This window comes from Alternaria viburni (genome assembly GCF_023758015.1).
Source record: "Alternaria viburni strain BMP 2772 chromosome Unknown scaffold_25, whole genome shotgun sequence".
Classification (NCBI taxonomy): domain Eukaryota; kingdom Fungi; phylum Ascomycota; class Dothideomycetes; order Pleosporales; family Pleosporaceae; genus Alternaria; species Alternaria viburni.
The window spans coordinates 233,413-247,639 of record NW_026055794.1 but is presented as its reverse complement, the minus strand read 5'-3'; the positions used below and the strand labels follow the sequence as shown (position 1 = coordinate 247,639).

At 51.9% G+C, this 14,227-nt stretch overlaps 3 protein-coding genes across 3 annotated transcripts; 2 read left to right on the top strand and 1 right to left on the bottom strand.

The window, feature by feature from the left end:
- Positions 1–678: 678 nt before the first annotated feature.
- On the top strand, positions 679–1,852 carry J4E79_009487 (uncharacterized protein; the record flags this gene model as incomplete). The annotated part of the gene is made up of 4 exons (XM_049358333.1): positions 679–1,106; positions 1,160–1,337; positions 1,391–1,752; positions 1,804–1,852. The coding sequence occupies 4 exons, from the start codon at positions 679–681 to the stop codon at positions 1,850–1,852; spliced, it is 1,017 nt and encodes a 338-aa protein (XP_049207188.1).
- Positions 1,853–5,707: 3,855 nt separating this feature from the next.
- On the top strand, positions 5,708–11,749 carry J4E79_009486 (uncharacterized protein; the record flags this gene model as incomplete). Its single annotated transcript, XM_049358332.1, has 4 exons — positions 5,708–5,712; positions 5,764–5,790; positions 5,928–11,375; positions 11,428–11,749. The coding sequence occupies 4 exons, from the start codon at positions 5,708–5,710 to the stop codon at positions 11,747–11,749; spliced, it is 5,802 nt and encodes a 1,933-aa protein (XP_049207187.1).
- An 857-nt stretch (positions 11,750–12,606) lies between these two features.
- J4E79_009485 (uncharacterized protein) lies at positions 12,607–13,632 on the bottom strand (the record flags this gene model as incomplete). The annotated part of the gene is made up of 1 exon (XM_049358331.1): positions 12,607–13,632. One exon carries the CDS (start codon positions 13,630–13,632, stop codon positions 12,607–12,609), a length of 1,026 nt encoding a protein of 341 aa, XP_049207186.1.
- Positions 13,633–14,227: the final 595 nt, after the last annotated feature.

Genomic DNA, 14,227 nt, shown 5'->3' with positions numbered 1-14,227 from the left:
CGTGCGATGACTGGACGCTAGCAGCTGGCCTCGCAGATGAACGTCTTCAACCACCTGCATGCGAGGGCAGCAGCTTTGTAGGTATTGAGAGTGGCGTAGAGACGCTGATGGATATCTAACGAGAGACATGTACAAGCTTGTCAACATTGCAGCGTCCACCGCGGTGATGCTTAGGTGGGAATGCGTCACAACAGTCACGACACTAATACAATGTCCTCAGCAATTACGGTCACGAACGTTAGTACGGCATATCGCGACACGCCTTCATATCATCATGCTTCTTTGGTTGTATCTATATACTCGCATTCCTGCTATCTCAGCGATGTGGAAGGCAGTCAGAAAGCCAGTACCCTGAAGAAATTTAGTGTGCTCTGTCATGTACATTTGCATTCTGAACTACGTTGAGTATCTCTACGATCTGGTTTACTAAGCACGATATTGTACAGAAAAATAGATACAGGTATACAACCGCCGGATTAGGCTGGACTTCCAGTCGCACTTTCCTCACTCACTGCCGATTACACAACGCTCCTTCACTTGTTAGGTCTTGGCACTTTTCTTTCTCACCGTCCTCCATCGCACATTGAATTACCCACAACATCATCGTTCATTCACAGTCCTTCCGCCACCGGCGGCGTTCGAACGCTCCATGCGATAAATAGGCTTACTATCGCTCAAATGTCTGACACCGACCCCGCCGATTCTGCGCTTCTCGTCGATCCGCAAGCCATCGAACAACTCAACCGCGCAAGGCGCCAGCTTCGTCGATCCAGAAACTCGGTTCGTGTGTCTAGAGATCTACTCCAGTTCCTCGACCAGATTGTACCCACCCTCACAGTTGACGAGCTTCGAGAACTTTCGCAGATTCATCGGAACATGGCGCGTAACTTGCCTACACGAGGTGGGACTGCCGGAACTACAGGCGAAGGCGACAATATTGTTGTTCCAGTGTCTGTACCTCGAGCCCAATCCGCTCTCAAGCCTGCCACGACGCTTGTTTCTATGCTGCCAAAGACCCCATACAACGAGGTGAAGGAGGCAGAGGGGACCGTGAACACACCCGCTTATACCAAAGTACAACTTGCGCTCTTGGAGTACCTTAACAAGTAAGTGGTACACAAGTAAGGACTGATGTGAGAGATGTACTGACGCTCTTTAGGCACGCATCCGAGAAGCTCACGGTCCGGCAAGCTCATAACTGGACAGAACGTATTGCAGACAACATGCATCCCGCTGCCAAGGATGCGCTGCGTCTCTGCTACTACATGCGCTCGCAGGGCTTCGATACGTACGCCGATGTTCGGGATGGCTCCATCGAACTATATCTCTCCAAACAGGTAAATTCAGGTGTCCAAAATGTATCCGAGGCGTATACTTACCTCGTTCACAGGCACCAGAGAAGGGTCGCAGCAAGGCCTCGTTGTATTGGAAGCAGAATTACTCGACGAACGCCATCGAGCACACGGTATCTGAGGCATACATCCCACCCCGTCAGGCGCGATACGACGATTTCATGCCCTCGGCAGTCTCCGCGGCTCAACTTGTGGATGAACTCTTGGCCGGACCAGGCCCAGGTGTCCCTCAGTATACAGGTGGTCCTGGAGAGGATGCAGGAGACCAGGCCGCTCCGGTACCGGAGAACGGCGAAGCACAGGAAGACGTTGAACCGACCGGGCACAACGTCGCTACTATGCTCGCTGTCGCTCAAGCCGACTTGGAGGCTCAGTTCTTGTCTGATACCCCCGATTCAGAGTACGTCTTCATTCCTTCCCACTCATTGACCCCTACTAACGATTTTTGTAGCGCCGTTGAAGCTCTGCTCGCCCGCATTGAGCAGCTCAATAGCCAGTAATAATAGGACTGGGTGGTGCCCGAAGATGTGGGACGGAGCACTTTGAGGACTGCATGGGTTTTGGAGAGGCACTTTTGTGACATTTTCGTGCCGTGTAGGCTCCAGGATGTACTGTGGCGTAGTCGCTAGGTTATGATACAACTTCATCTGGCACTAGAATCTTGGCAATGGTCATGCTCGCGAGTATTTAACTCTGCCAACTTTCTGCTTCCTTGCTCCTTCAACCTCATACCACAGTTCAAAATACTAAAGGCAAAGGATATCAATGTCATGACTGCTGAGACCCAGAAACAAATACATCCAGGACTCATGTGTTGGAAAGAACGACTCAAAACTCTGCAAGACAGCGAAATGTCCTGAATGCATTCGAGCTGCTCCAAATAAACCCCGCGCAAAAGCTATGATTGAAATCGCGCCTCTTACACCTCAGTATTGATACGCGATCGTGTTCCGTGTTCCAAAGAACATGTCATCCAAGATTATGTGTTGCTCTTCCGTCACCACCGCTTTTACGATCCATGTCTTCTCACTGAGTATATAAATTACTTCCACGGCCCTTTCCGAGCTGTTATTATGCATTAGAAAATAAATTTGATAGCTTCAAAGCTCAAGAAACAGTTCAATGATCTTTTTCGAGAGTCTAAAAAACTACTACGTCTCACGCATGTCTTGGCCGCCACCAGCGCCCTCCAAAACCACCGGAATAAGATCGCATGTCTGTTCAACAGCCAAACTTCATTCAAAATCGGGCTCCAAGTTCAGTCTAAGATACCCATACTTTTTTCGTAGTCTAGGCAAGGACGACTAGCGTGCGGCCACCATATATAAAGAGCTGGTCTCCTTCCTTCCTCCAACCCTCCACTAACACACAAAACGTGCGCCTTTCCAAATTAACCAAGCACCAGACCAATGTCTTCCTGGAGTAGACGTACCAAAACATCCATTTCCAAGCACATGCTCTCCGAGAGAACTGGCCATGACATAGTCTTTTGCCGCGCAGAAGGTATGAAACGATTGTTACATGTGTTTGGCTCGACGAGAAAAGCTGATATTGTCATATCTCAAAACAGCGACTTCTTTGGTAACATGCAGAGCAGCGCGGTAATACTTCGTAGACGGCGAAATGAGAAAGTACAAAAAAACGAGAGTCTACCGTATGATGGTCTGGATAAAGAAGGACAGTAGCTTTTCTAAAAGCCGTGTAAGGAATTCAACATGTTTCTCCGTCTTCGCGTCTGTGGCACGTGGATATAAAAACCATCTACTTTCATTTGCCTTCTCTCTCATTCTCATTCTCATTTTGGAACCTAAAATTAGCTGTTCAACACCAAAAGACACCATACGTATCTTCGATGGTGGGAGTCCGCTTCCAAAAAACCGAAGACAACAATTCGATGTTCCTCGGTCTCTGTGTGCGGAAAGAAGAAGATTGACTGAGCGATCCAAGTCTCGTCACCAAATGTCTATTGATGTTCAAATGATGTTTCAAAAGTACTCAGAGTGTTCATGACGTGCGAGGGCATGCGTGCGTCAAAGGCTAACGTTACGGCTATGCGATATCACGCGAGAACATGATGACTGTCAGACATCAAAGACGGCCTAAACTCGTCAAGTGATGCAATAATTAGCGACATCGACTTCCCCTCCCACCCAGTTGAAGCGAAGTATGTGCTGTGCCACACTGCAAGCAGGGATTAGAGCGCCCCATACCCCGCAGCAGTAGCAGCGGCAGCACCAACTCACAACGACAACAACGACGACTACAATAAGCGGGCCACATTTTGTGAGTAGGTAAGCACCTGATAGAAATTGGTTGCTGAACAGAGTACTGATTCCTTGACTTCGCGCAGACCTAAATGTCGCAGTAGGACTGGCTCTTTGATTGTCGAACATGGCTTCTCAGGAGCCTGACCAGCCCGATACTACATCCATCTCAGAATTAGACGATTCTAGCATCTATACACCTACCACGACTACCGAAAACGTTACTTCAGACCCTGTGAAAGATCACGGCTCGACGAGTTGGGTGCCTTCCGATGGATCTACCGTCATCATTCGCTCGACCTCATGCGGCAATGTGCTTACATTGCTCGATGGGAACATCGTACTAGCACCGCCTAGCGGTCGTGGATCCATCCTGTGGGAATGTGTAGAAAGTTCGGGCTGGTTCGGATTCCGAAGCTGCGTCTCAGGCAAGTTCATATGCCATGGTCGGGATGCGAGGCTGAAGTGCACGGCGGAGCAGCATCATAGTCTGAGATACTTTACTATTACCCCAGTACCAAAAGGGGGCTACATTATGCAGATGCCGGACTGGTGGACTCTTCGTCCTGTAGTGATCAATGTCGAGAACGGGCTGCAAAAGCTGGGGAGGACTGGAAACAAGCTGTCTGAAGGAATTGTATGGAACTTTTTGGAGAGTGGGGCCGGTAACGCTGAATTTCAAGACTCATAAGTAGGTCAGTCTCTCATCATAATCAAGGCAAAGCCTTTTCGGCCGCCCCCTAACACTGTACCACAACGTGTGATGTCACAGAACTAGAATTATGATGTGTCACTTGGAAGGCGCGCGTTCCTGACACTTCCTCGACGATGCGATCCAGGCGTTGCGCTAAAGCTTTACGCGTCGTTCATGAATGGTAATAGTGGCTAGGCACGGACGTGTCGCGGACCGCTATCTGCAGTCTGCAGCCACAGGCGCGGTACCAAATAGAGGGTAGCACGAAGCGTTGACCGGGTTTGTTGGACTCCACCTCGAAATTACATGTCCAACGCGCAAGCGGTGCGGGGAAAACGTCGCATTCCCATGGGAGTGCGCTGAGGCCCGAAGACAGGAAAATCAATAGGAAAAAGAAGGCGTGTAGACGAACGATATCCCCAGAAGACATGTCGATGCAGGCATGCGCTAGCTGCAGCGCCTTACCTAGGTATGTAGATCAATCCAAGCGAGAGGTTGGGTCCGGTACATCCGCCCTGCCACGGCTACTGGATATATACAGAATGCGCGTTTGTTACCCGTCGAATAGGGCAGAGGGTGTCGCGGAAAGGGCTGCACTGTTTGCGGCTGCTGCGATGGTCGAGAAGTGGTCAAGGGCTTACCGGTAGGCAGCCTTGTAAGCCACCAGGGCACCGGAGCGCTTTGGCTGGCTGTCAGAAATGAAGATGGTAGCCTAGCCTAGTGACAACGACGCGTTGATAACGATGAGGCTGGGGGTTGTGCGACTGTAGTGAGTGGGTGAGTAGTAAGTGCAAGTGCTGTCGCGAGAATATCGCGACACCAAATGCGATCATCGTATGTGATTACGAGTAGGTGGGGTGGAGATGTTGGAAGTTGGTCTTTGAGCAGGCGCGTTGATGAGCGGTGATGGATCCGGCTAGCGTGCAGAGGCCACATCTCTGTCAAAGGAAGTCGCGACCGGTTCATCGCACCGCGCACGACCAGCATCAAAAATACATCGGACACGGTGAATCGCCTTCGCAGTAAGAGAAGCCAGTCTGTTTGCACCTGCGTTACTCTGGCCGGCGCCGTTGATGTTGCAAAAATTTCCCTCTGCTCCCTGAAACGGGACGCACGGGCCAGGCCACTAGCCCGTTCCTGGTGGTGATCCAGCCTACTTAATGACCTGTTCATTCTCTTAGATAGGCCCGCAGCCCACCTTCTCCGACGCGCTCCCGGCACCGCATCGAGTTACCACCCCATCACGTGACTCCCTTCCACAACTCTGACTACGCAGCCCAAACACTTCTGTGCCGTGCCCAGTGCTTCCATGGCTACGCCTGCGGGCGCCTAGTAATTTCTAATTCTTCTGGTTGCGCTCCACCTGCGAGCCCGACTGTCAAAAGTGCAGCGCGAAGATGAGGTTTGTCGCATATCGCATCGATGCATGCATGACGCGCTAACGCTTTGGTAGTGCCACCAGATTGGATCGTCTCGTAACGTGAGTATACCCGGCGCATGTCCTGCATGTCTTTCACTGCTTGATCAAACTACGTTGCAATATTCTGCGACAAGTTAATCACGCTTGAACAGCCTTGCTTCCTTTGTCTCTGTTGACTCTCGCTAACCCCCGCCAAGGCTCCTCGAGACTGGCAGCACAGCATTAATCCGAAACACAGCAGCCGACCAGCTAGCCGACGTCCAAAAACAACATCCCGATGAGCTTTTCAATCTTCTTACCCGAGTCATACCCTATTTGCGATCAAAAAGCTGGGAAACAAGAGTTGCCGCTGCCAAGGCGATAGGTGGCATCGCTGCCAATGCCGACAAGTTCGACCCCAACGCCGATGATCAGGATGAGTCCGTCAAACCGGAAGCCCAATCAGAGTCCAATGGCGAGGTCAAATCGGAAGACAGCAATGGCGCACTAGTCAAGAAAGAGGAGAACGGCGATAGCACCCTCCCACCGCTCGCCGATGGACTCGATCTTGCTACACTGGACCTGCCCTCAATCCTCAAGTTTGGAAAGGTCCTAGCTTCTCTCGGCACCAAGGAACATGACTACAAGCTCGCAGCCATGGACCCTGCCGAACGACTGGAGTACCAAAAGAGCACTCTACTCAAGCGACTTGGCTTTGAAGGCGCATGGGTTGAGGACCTTACACCACCCCAGGAGATGATGCCACAAACTCCCGCTCCAAAGACTCCCGGCATGCACCGTATCGACACCAACGTCTCGCGGTCAGAGAGCATGCACCATGGTAGTTCACCTACTGCAGGCACACCTGATGGCAAAGGACTCAGCAAACGTCAGCAGAATGCCTTGAGGCGCAAGAACAAAAGACAGGCCGCCGGAGGTGCTAGCAAAGTCCAAGTTGTCGACTTCAATTCAACTGCAAGGAAAGACTCACAAGCTGACCTCATCGAGACCCCCGTTCGCCCACATCCTACTGCTCTAAAGTTTGAGAAGTCGGAGAACGGAGACGAGGACGAACCCATGAACGACTACTTTTCACTTGACCGCAACGGTGGAGACGACGACGCGAAGTTTGTGAAGGAGTTCAAGGGCGCGCCGGTAGCAGAGAAGTCGTCTTTCCAAACAGAGGCTGAAGAACAAGGGCTGGAATGGCCGTTCGAGCGTGTCTGTGCGTATCTCGCTGTCGAACTTTTCGATTACACCTGGGAGGTACGCCATGGTGCTGCCATGGGCCTCCGAGAAATTCTCCGTATCCACGGCGGTGGTGCTGGCAGGCGGAAGGGGCTGAGCCGGGCGGAGAACGATCGGCTGAATCAGCGATGGCTGAATGATCTGGCATGTCGTATGGTCTGCATCTTCATGCTCGATCGTTTTGCAGATTTCACCGGCGATAATGCTATTGCGCCCATACGAGAGACGGCCGGACAAGCGCTTGGGTCTTTGCTCCAATACATGTCTCGCGACAACGTCCTTGCAACGTTCCAGGTTCTCAATCGCCTTATCATCAACCACAACCTTCCTCTCGACACCAATCCTCTGAGCGCACCCTGGGCCCTGTGTCAAGGTGGCATGATCGGACTACGGTACCTTGTTGCTGTACGAAACGACCTACTGCTCGAGGACGGCACATTACTGGATGGAGTTCTCGCCGCAGTTATCAGCGGTCTGAGTAATTCCGACGACGATGTCCGAGCCATCAGTGCAGCCACCCTTATTCCCGTGGCGAAGGAATTCATCGAGATGCGTCCAAAATCACTCGAGCACCTGATGAATGTGGTCTGGTCTTGTCTTTCCAGTTTACAGGACGACCTGAGTGCCAGTACTGGTTTTATCATGGACCTTCTGGCCAAGCTTTGTGGCTTTCCTCAAGTTTTGGAAGCGATGCAAGCCAACGCACGACAAGATCCGACCCAATCATTCCACGAATTGGTGCCACGACTCTTCCCCTTCTTACGACATACCATCACCAGTGTCCGTGCGGCAGTGCTGCGTGCGCTGATCACTTTCCTCAACATCCAAAGCGAAGGCTCGGACGGCTGGGTAGATAGCAGGGCATTGCAACTCATTTTCCAGAACATCCTGCTTGAACGCAACGAAGGTGTCTTGAAACTCTCCCTCCAGCTTTGGAATGCTATCGTCGCAGCCTTGGGTAGCCAACTGGCGCCTCTTATGGAACCCATATTAGATGCCGTCATTCCTCTCACGCTCACACCTATTGGAGTATCACGTCACCCGATATCGTTGAACAAGTCACTGCTCATCAAACCCTCCGGACAAGCCATGGGCCCGCCACCCGACTCTGAGCCGAGCCGTAAGTCGTCTCCACCAGATGGCAGTGAGCCAGCTCAGAAGAGAAGAAAGAAGTCGCGTATTGGAAAGGACGAAACGTCAACACCTACTCCAGCCTCACAGTCTCATAACGTCGACGGACACATGATCACTGGTGATCTCGAACTCATAGGCGCGGACGTCATGATCCGTTCCAGGACTTCTGCAGCACAAGCTCTCGGCAAAGCGATGGGAGCCTGGCCTGAAGAGTCGAGGCTCGAGACCTTCAGATCTAGGCTGCTGGCCCCATTGTCCTCTCAGAACTCGTCAACCCAACTGACGGCTGCAATCATCATTGAGGAGTTTGGAAAGAACCTGGCAACTAAAGATGCCTTGGCTGAGTCCTTCGTCCAGGCCCTGCTGCCTATGGTTGAAGGCGAGAGGCCTGCCGCCTACGAGGATCTTGTGCCCAAGCTGCAGATTGTTCGGACTCAATGCCACTCTTTGTTGAGCATCTTCCACGACGCCCATGTCCAAAGCCTTCCACAGATCGCTGCCCTTGTCCAGGGCATGCCGAATGCGAACCACTATGCATTTGGCGTCGCAGATGCCGAGAAGCTGATCAACGTGCAGTTCGAGAAGCTAAAGAAGGCCATGACGCCGTCCGCCCGCATGGTCGCAGGAGCAAATCTGGACACAGCACGCAAGGAAGTAGAGACGAGCATTCAAGAAGCCAAGGACATCAAGGAAGAACGCGATGTTCGCATCAAGGCCGCTGCAGCCGGTGCACTTGTCGCGCTCAACTCGCCTCCGAAGAAGCCATCACCACCGATCAAGGCGATGATGGACAGCGTCAAGAAAGAAGAGAACGTTGAGCTACAGAGACGTTCGGCAGCCGCAGTCGCTGGCTACATTGTGTTCCTCGTCAACGCTAAGAGATCTGGTGTGGTCAACAAGGTTGTCGGCAATCTGGTCAAATTCTACTGCATGGAGACAGCCGAAACACCCGAGTTCGCTGGACAGTCACACATCGAAACAGGCATTCTTACGCTCAAGAAAGATGAAGATGTGCGCGATCACCCCGACGCTGCTCGATTCGCAGAAGAGTCGCGGGCTGCCAGGATCACCAAGCGTGGTGCGCGAGAGGGTCTTGAGAAAGTCGTCGAGAGCTTCGGCGCTGAAATTTTCGAGAAGGTGCCTATCCTGAAGGATTTGATTGAACGGCCCATCAAGGACGCCTTTACCGGGGCCACACTCCCCGCGCAAATCTTCAACGAGGACGGCGTCTTTGGCCAGGAAGTTGTTGATGCCCTGTCGACTCTACGTGCTCTGGCCGGCAGTTTCCACCCAAGCGTCAGAGGCTTCGTCAAGGACCTGCTTCCACTTATTGCCAAGGCTCTCCAAAGCAAACTGTACGTCTTGCGGTACGCAGCTGCCAAGTGTTTCGCAACTGTCTGCAGCGTCATGTCTGTCGAAGGTGTTACCATGCTTGTCGAGAGCGTGCTACCGACCATCAGTGACGGTGGAAACGTGCACGCCCGCCAGGGAGCCATCGAGTGCATCTATCATCTCATCCATGTTATGGAAGACGCCATTCTACCATACGTCATTTTCCTCATCACCCCAGTTCTTGGTCGTATGAGCGACTCTGACAACGACGTCCGACTATTGGCCACGACCAGCTTTGCCACGCTTGTGAAGCTTGTACCACTTGAGTCTGGAATCCCCGACCCGCCAGGCCTTCCGGACACTCTCCTCAAGGGCCGAGACCGAGAGCGCAAGTTCGTCGCCCAGATGCTGGATGCGAAGAAAGTGGAGCCTTTCGAGATTCCTGTCGGTATCAAGGCGACGCTCCGTTCATACCAACAAGAGGGTGTCAATTGGCTGGCGTTCCTCAACCGGTACAACCTTCACGGTATTCTCTGCGACGACATGGGTCTTGGTAAAACGCTACAAACGCTATGCATGGTGGCAAGTGATCATCATATGCGCGCAGATGAGTTCGCCAAATCCGGCGATCCAAACTTCCGACGTCTACCATCTCTCATTGTGTGCCCGCCCACGCTGTCTGGTCATTGGCAGCAAGAGATTCGCCAGTATGCACCATTCCTTAGCTGCGTAGCCTATGTTGGTTCGCCACCTATCCGCGGCCAGCACAGGAATCAGCTTGACAAAGTGGATATTGTCATTACTTCGTACGATATCTGCAGGAATGACGCCGACATTCTCAAGCCCATCACCTGGAACTACTGCGTACTCGACGAGGGTCACTTGATCAAGAACTCAAAGTCCAAGACCAGCCAGGCTGTCAAGCAATTCCAGTCGAATCACCGCCTCATCCTCTCCGGTACACCTATTCAAAACAACGTGCTCGAGCTATGGTCGCTCTTCGACTTCCTCATGCCCGGTTTCCTTGGTACAGAGAAGGTCTTCCAGGAACGTTTTGCGAAGCCTATCGCTGCCTCCCGGTTCGCCAAGAGCTCGTCGAAGGAGCAAGAACGGGGTGCGCTGGCGATCGAAGCTCTGCACAAGCAGGTGCTTCCGTTCCTCCTTCGCCGTCTCAAGGAAGAGGTGCTGGATGACCTACCGCCTAAGATCCTGCAAAACTATTACTGCGATCTATCTGAGTTGCAACGCAACCTTTTCGACGACTTCACCAAGCGCCAAGGCAAGGAGATTCAGTCTAAGGCCGGTAATGCCGACCGCGAGAGCAAGCAACATATCTTCCAAGCTCTTCAGTACATGAAGAAGCTATGCAACTCACCTTCGCTCGTCGTCAAGGGACCCACCAACAAGGCATACGAGCCGACTCAGCAATATCTCAAGAAGCACAACACTACGATCGATGACATTGCGCATGCACCCAAGCTCGGCGCTCTCAAGGATCTGCTTGTGGACTGTGGTATCGGCGCATCCGACGTGGTCAGCGACAAGTCTGCCGCCGCTAATGGCGACCTACCGGAAGCTGTCTCGCAACATCGCGCCCTCGTCTTCTGTCAAATGAAGGAGATGCTCGACATGGTTCAGCACAATGTTCTTGAGAAGTTGCTTCCGTCTGTGCAGTTCATGCGTCTGGATGGTGGTGTGGAAGCTACCAAGCGTCAAGAGATTGTCAACAAGTTCAACACCGACCCCTCATACGATGTGTTGCTTCTGACAACCAGTGTCGGTGGTCTGGGTCTCAACTTGACTGGTGCCGATACCGTCATCTTTGTTGAGCACGACTGGAACCCACAAAAGGATATCCAAGCCATGGACCGCGCGCATCGTATCGGTCAGAAGAAGGTCGTCAACGTTTACCGAATCGTCACGCGCGGTACCTTGGAAGAGAAGATCTTGAAGTAAGTATCCAGACCCTCCGACTTGTAACTTCTCACTAACAAATTTCCCCAGTCTCCAAAGATTCAAGATCGATATAGCTTCCACCGTCGTCAATCAACAAAACGCGGGTCTCCAGTCCATGCAAACAGACCAGATTCTCGATCTCTTCAACGTCTCGGCCGATTCAAACGATCCTGCCGCACTACCAGCACCGCCCAGCAACGCCAAGGACGACCGTACAGGCATCGACGAGAACGACGCTGTCGACGCCACCGGTGCGCTGAGAGAGAAGGGCAAGAAGGGCTTCTTGGACGAACTAGGCGATCTCTGGGACGAGAAGCAGTATGAGGAAGAGTTCGATCTCGACGGCTTCCTCGGCAAGATGAAGGCTTAAGCCATGCCCGATGGTTTTGAGTCCCTTCCACACTACAACTACCTTGCGCCTGCCTACCAGGCCAAGACACATCATCTTTGGGCGGATTAACAGGCGTACACTGGCGTTTCCTCTTTCCACTACGGGGCATGACATGACATGCATATGGTATCAATGTCTCATTGATCGATCGGGTTGGTATGATGTTTTTGCATTCTCACAGGCTAGGTACTATGGAAATGTGTGTATTAGCATGGCGTTGGATGAAGGCTTTTTGTCTTTTTTTGTTTGTTTTTGTATCCTTTGCTTCGACTGTTGAGGGAGCGGGGAAAGTGGATCATGTATGTCTAGCCTGTGTGAGTAGAGTATGATGTATGCTGAGAGAACTGTTATGATTGTTTTGTTGCTTTGCATGATGTGATGGTGAAAGTGGTGAAGTGATGGAGGCTACTCGTCAGCACGACGTCAACGCCTGTGAGATAGCGCAGAATAACATAGCACTTTATGGGTGCACTACCGCAGAATGACTTAGCACTTTATGAGTACACTACCAATTCCAGGTATGCACAGATGCGCTATGAGGCTCATGTTACGCTGAGAATTGTACTCGTCTGTCCAGTCATGTCATGTATCATCACTACATGAGCGCATTCTAAGGGCTTCATGAATTCGTCATATTTGGCTACTACTCCCTCTGCATTCAATTACCCACCAATCAACGCGCTTGGAAAGGAGGATCGAGTAAAGCTATTAAGTGGGCTAATGGCGAAAGGTTCGTTACGTCGTCTATAGTTGTTGCATGTTTATCGCAGTAGTAGTGACCTGCCAACGATGTAATCTTTGAGCGGCTACCGATCCGACAGTCTCGATCACGGTCACTACTCATTTGGAAGCCATCCCTCTCTCCACACCCACTCCGGCATAGGTTCTTCCCATCTCACCACAATGCCAACTCCCGGAGGGACAAATCCACCCACATGCCCATCTCTTGTCGGCAAGGCGACGAAAGCACCTTCCTTTAGCAACGGCTTCTGGCCTTGGCTTATCGGCACGTACCCCGCGAGTTGGATATTGACGCCGAAGTCGTAGCACTTGGAGCGGAAACCCCGACCCATAATATTGAAGGCCGTCACGAAGTCCATCTCGCACCACTGGTGACGTGTGTAGTAGACTTCTGATATCTCGGCTATTGCCTGGCGATCCCAGATACGTACGAACTCGATGGTGGGGTTGCTGAGTGTAGGGCGGGACAGACGCTTGATGTGGTGGTAGAGGAGTTGTATCGAGGCCGTGGTGATGAAGGTGCGTATCGTGCGTTTTTCAGCATCGCTCAACCCGTAGTTCGGCAAAGAGGGTACAATTTTATTTATGCTGCCGGGTAAGAATACGTCCGTGTCCACAAGATATTTTTCGGGCAAGTCTGAGAAATCCCAATCCGCAGTGGTTTTGCGAGCTTCGGTGAGGTCTTGGAGAAACTTGGATGTTCTGCTCTCGTAGTCGACAAGAGTTTCCGGGGCAGCGTGTTGGCCAACTGGAACGAGATCGAGTCTTGAGCGGAGGTGATCAAAGTCGCGTGCCGCAGCTCTTACAATCGGTGCTAGGGACTTGGCGTGGGTGTAGCGATCAATGCTGCCTGCAACCTTGGGCGATGCCTCAAGGATGAAATTTCGGATCGTCCTGTGGACGAGCGGCGCTGCCTCTTTGTAAATTTCCTTGCAGACTCGAAGAATAGAAGTGTTAGTGCTGCGGTGAATGAGCGTGAAAGATGGCTGGTGTCGAAGACGCCAGTAGTCACCGGGGTGAGGCTCGATTGTCGTATTAATGATGATCCGAGGAAGATTCTCGTACACCATGAACCTGACCTCCTTGGGTAGGTCAAGGAAGCGGAAGGGCTCATCAGGCATTCGTGGATGTGTCGTGTTGCGTGGAGGCTGAGGTTGCGGCTGGTATGAGAGAAGGAAATGCAGGTGCTTAGCATATTTTTTTTCTCTGAATGGAAGCTGCCTTGGGTATCACTGGGAAATGCAGGTGCAAAGGGTTTTGTATTGTATTCAGGTGCAAGATTCATCGCGGAATGAAGCCGTACGGTTTGAACCACGGTTCCATGGTCGCATGTAATGTGATGCTTGTCCAGTCATTGGTGTTGGTTGTAACCTTGGTCGCTGAGTTCATGGTTCCACACTTTGCGGTAGCGCAACGTCTTCTGAATGTGCATCTTACCCTTACCTTATTGAGTGCAGCACGTGTATCACGACATCTGACCGCGTATCTTTTGAACAAACTCGCATCCCACCTTATCCATACCTGCTCACAAGTCCTGTTCAGCTTTTGACTCAACTGAGACAACAAACTGGGCAACCATGTCGCATGGGGAGGATTGTTACAGGCGCTCGGGCGATGTGATTATCAACCGCTGGGAATCGGTGGCTTCGGAAACGGACTGGGGTTCACCATGGCTTCCTTTGCTCAGGTTCCGGGCGAAGCTTGCGAGGCTACATT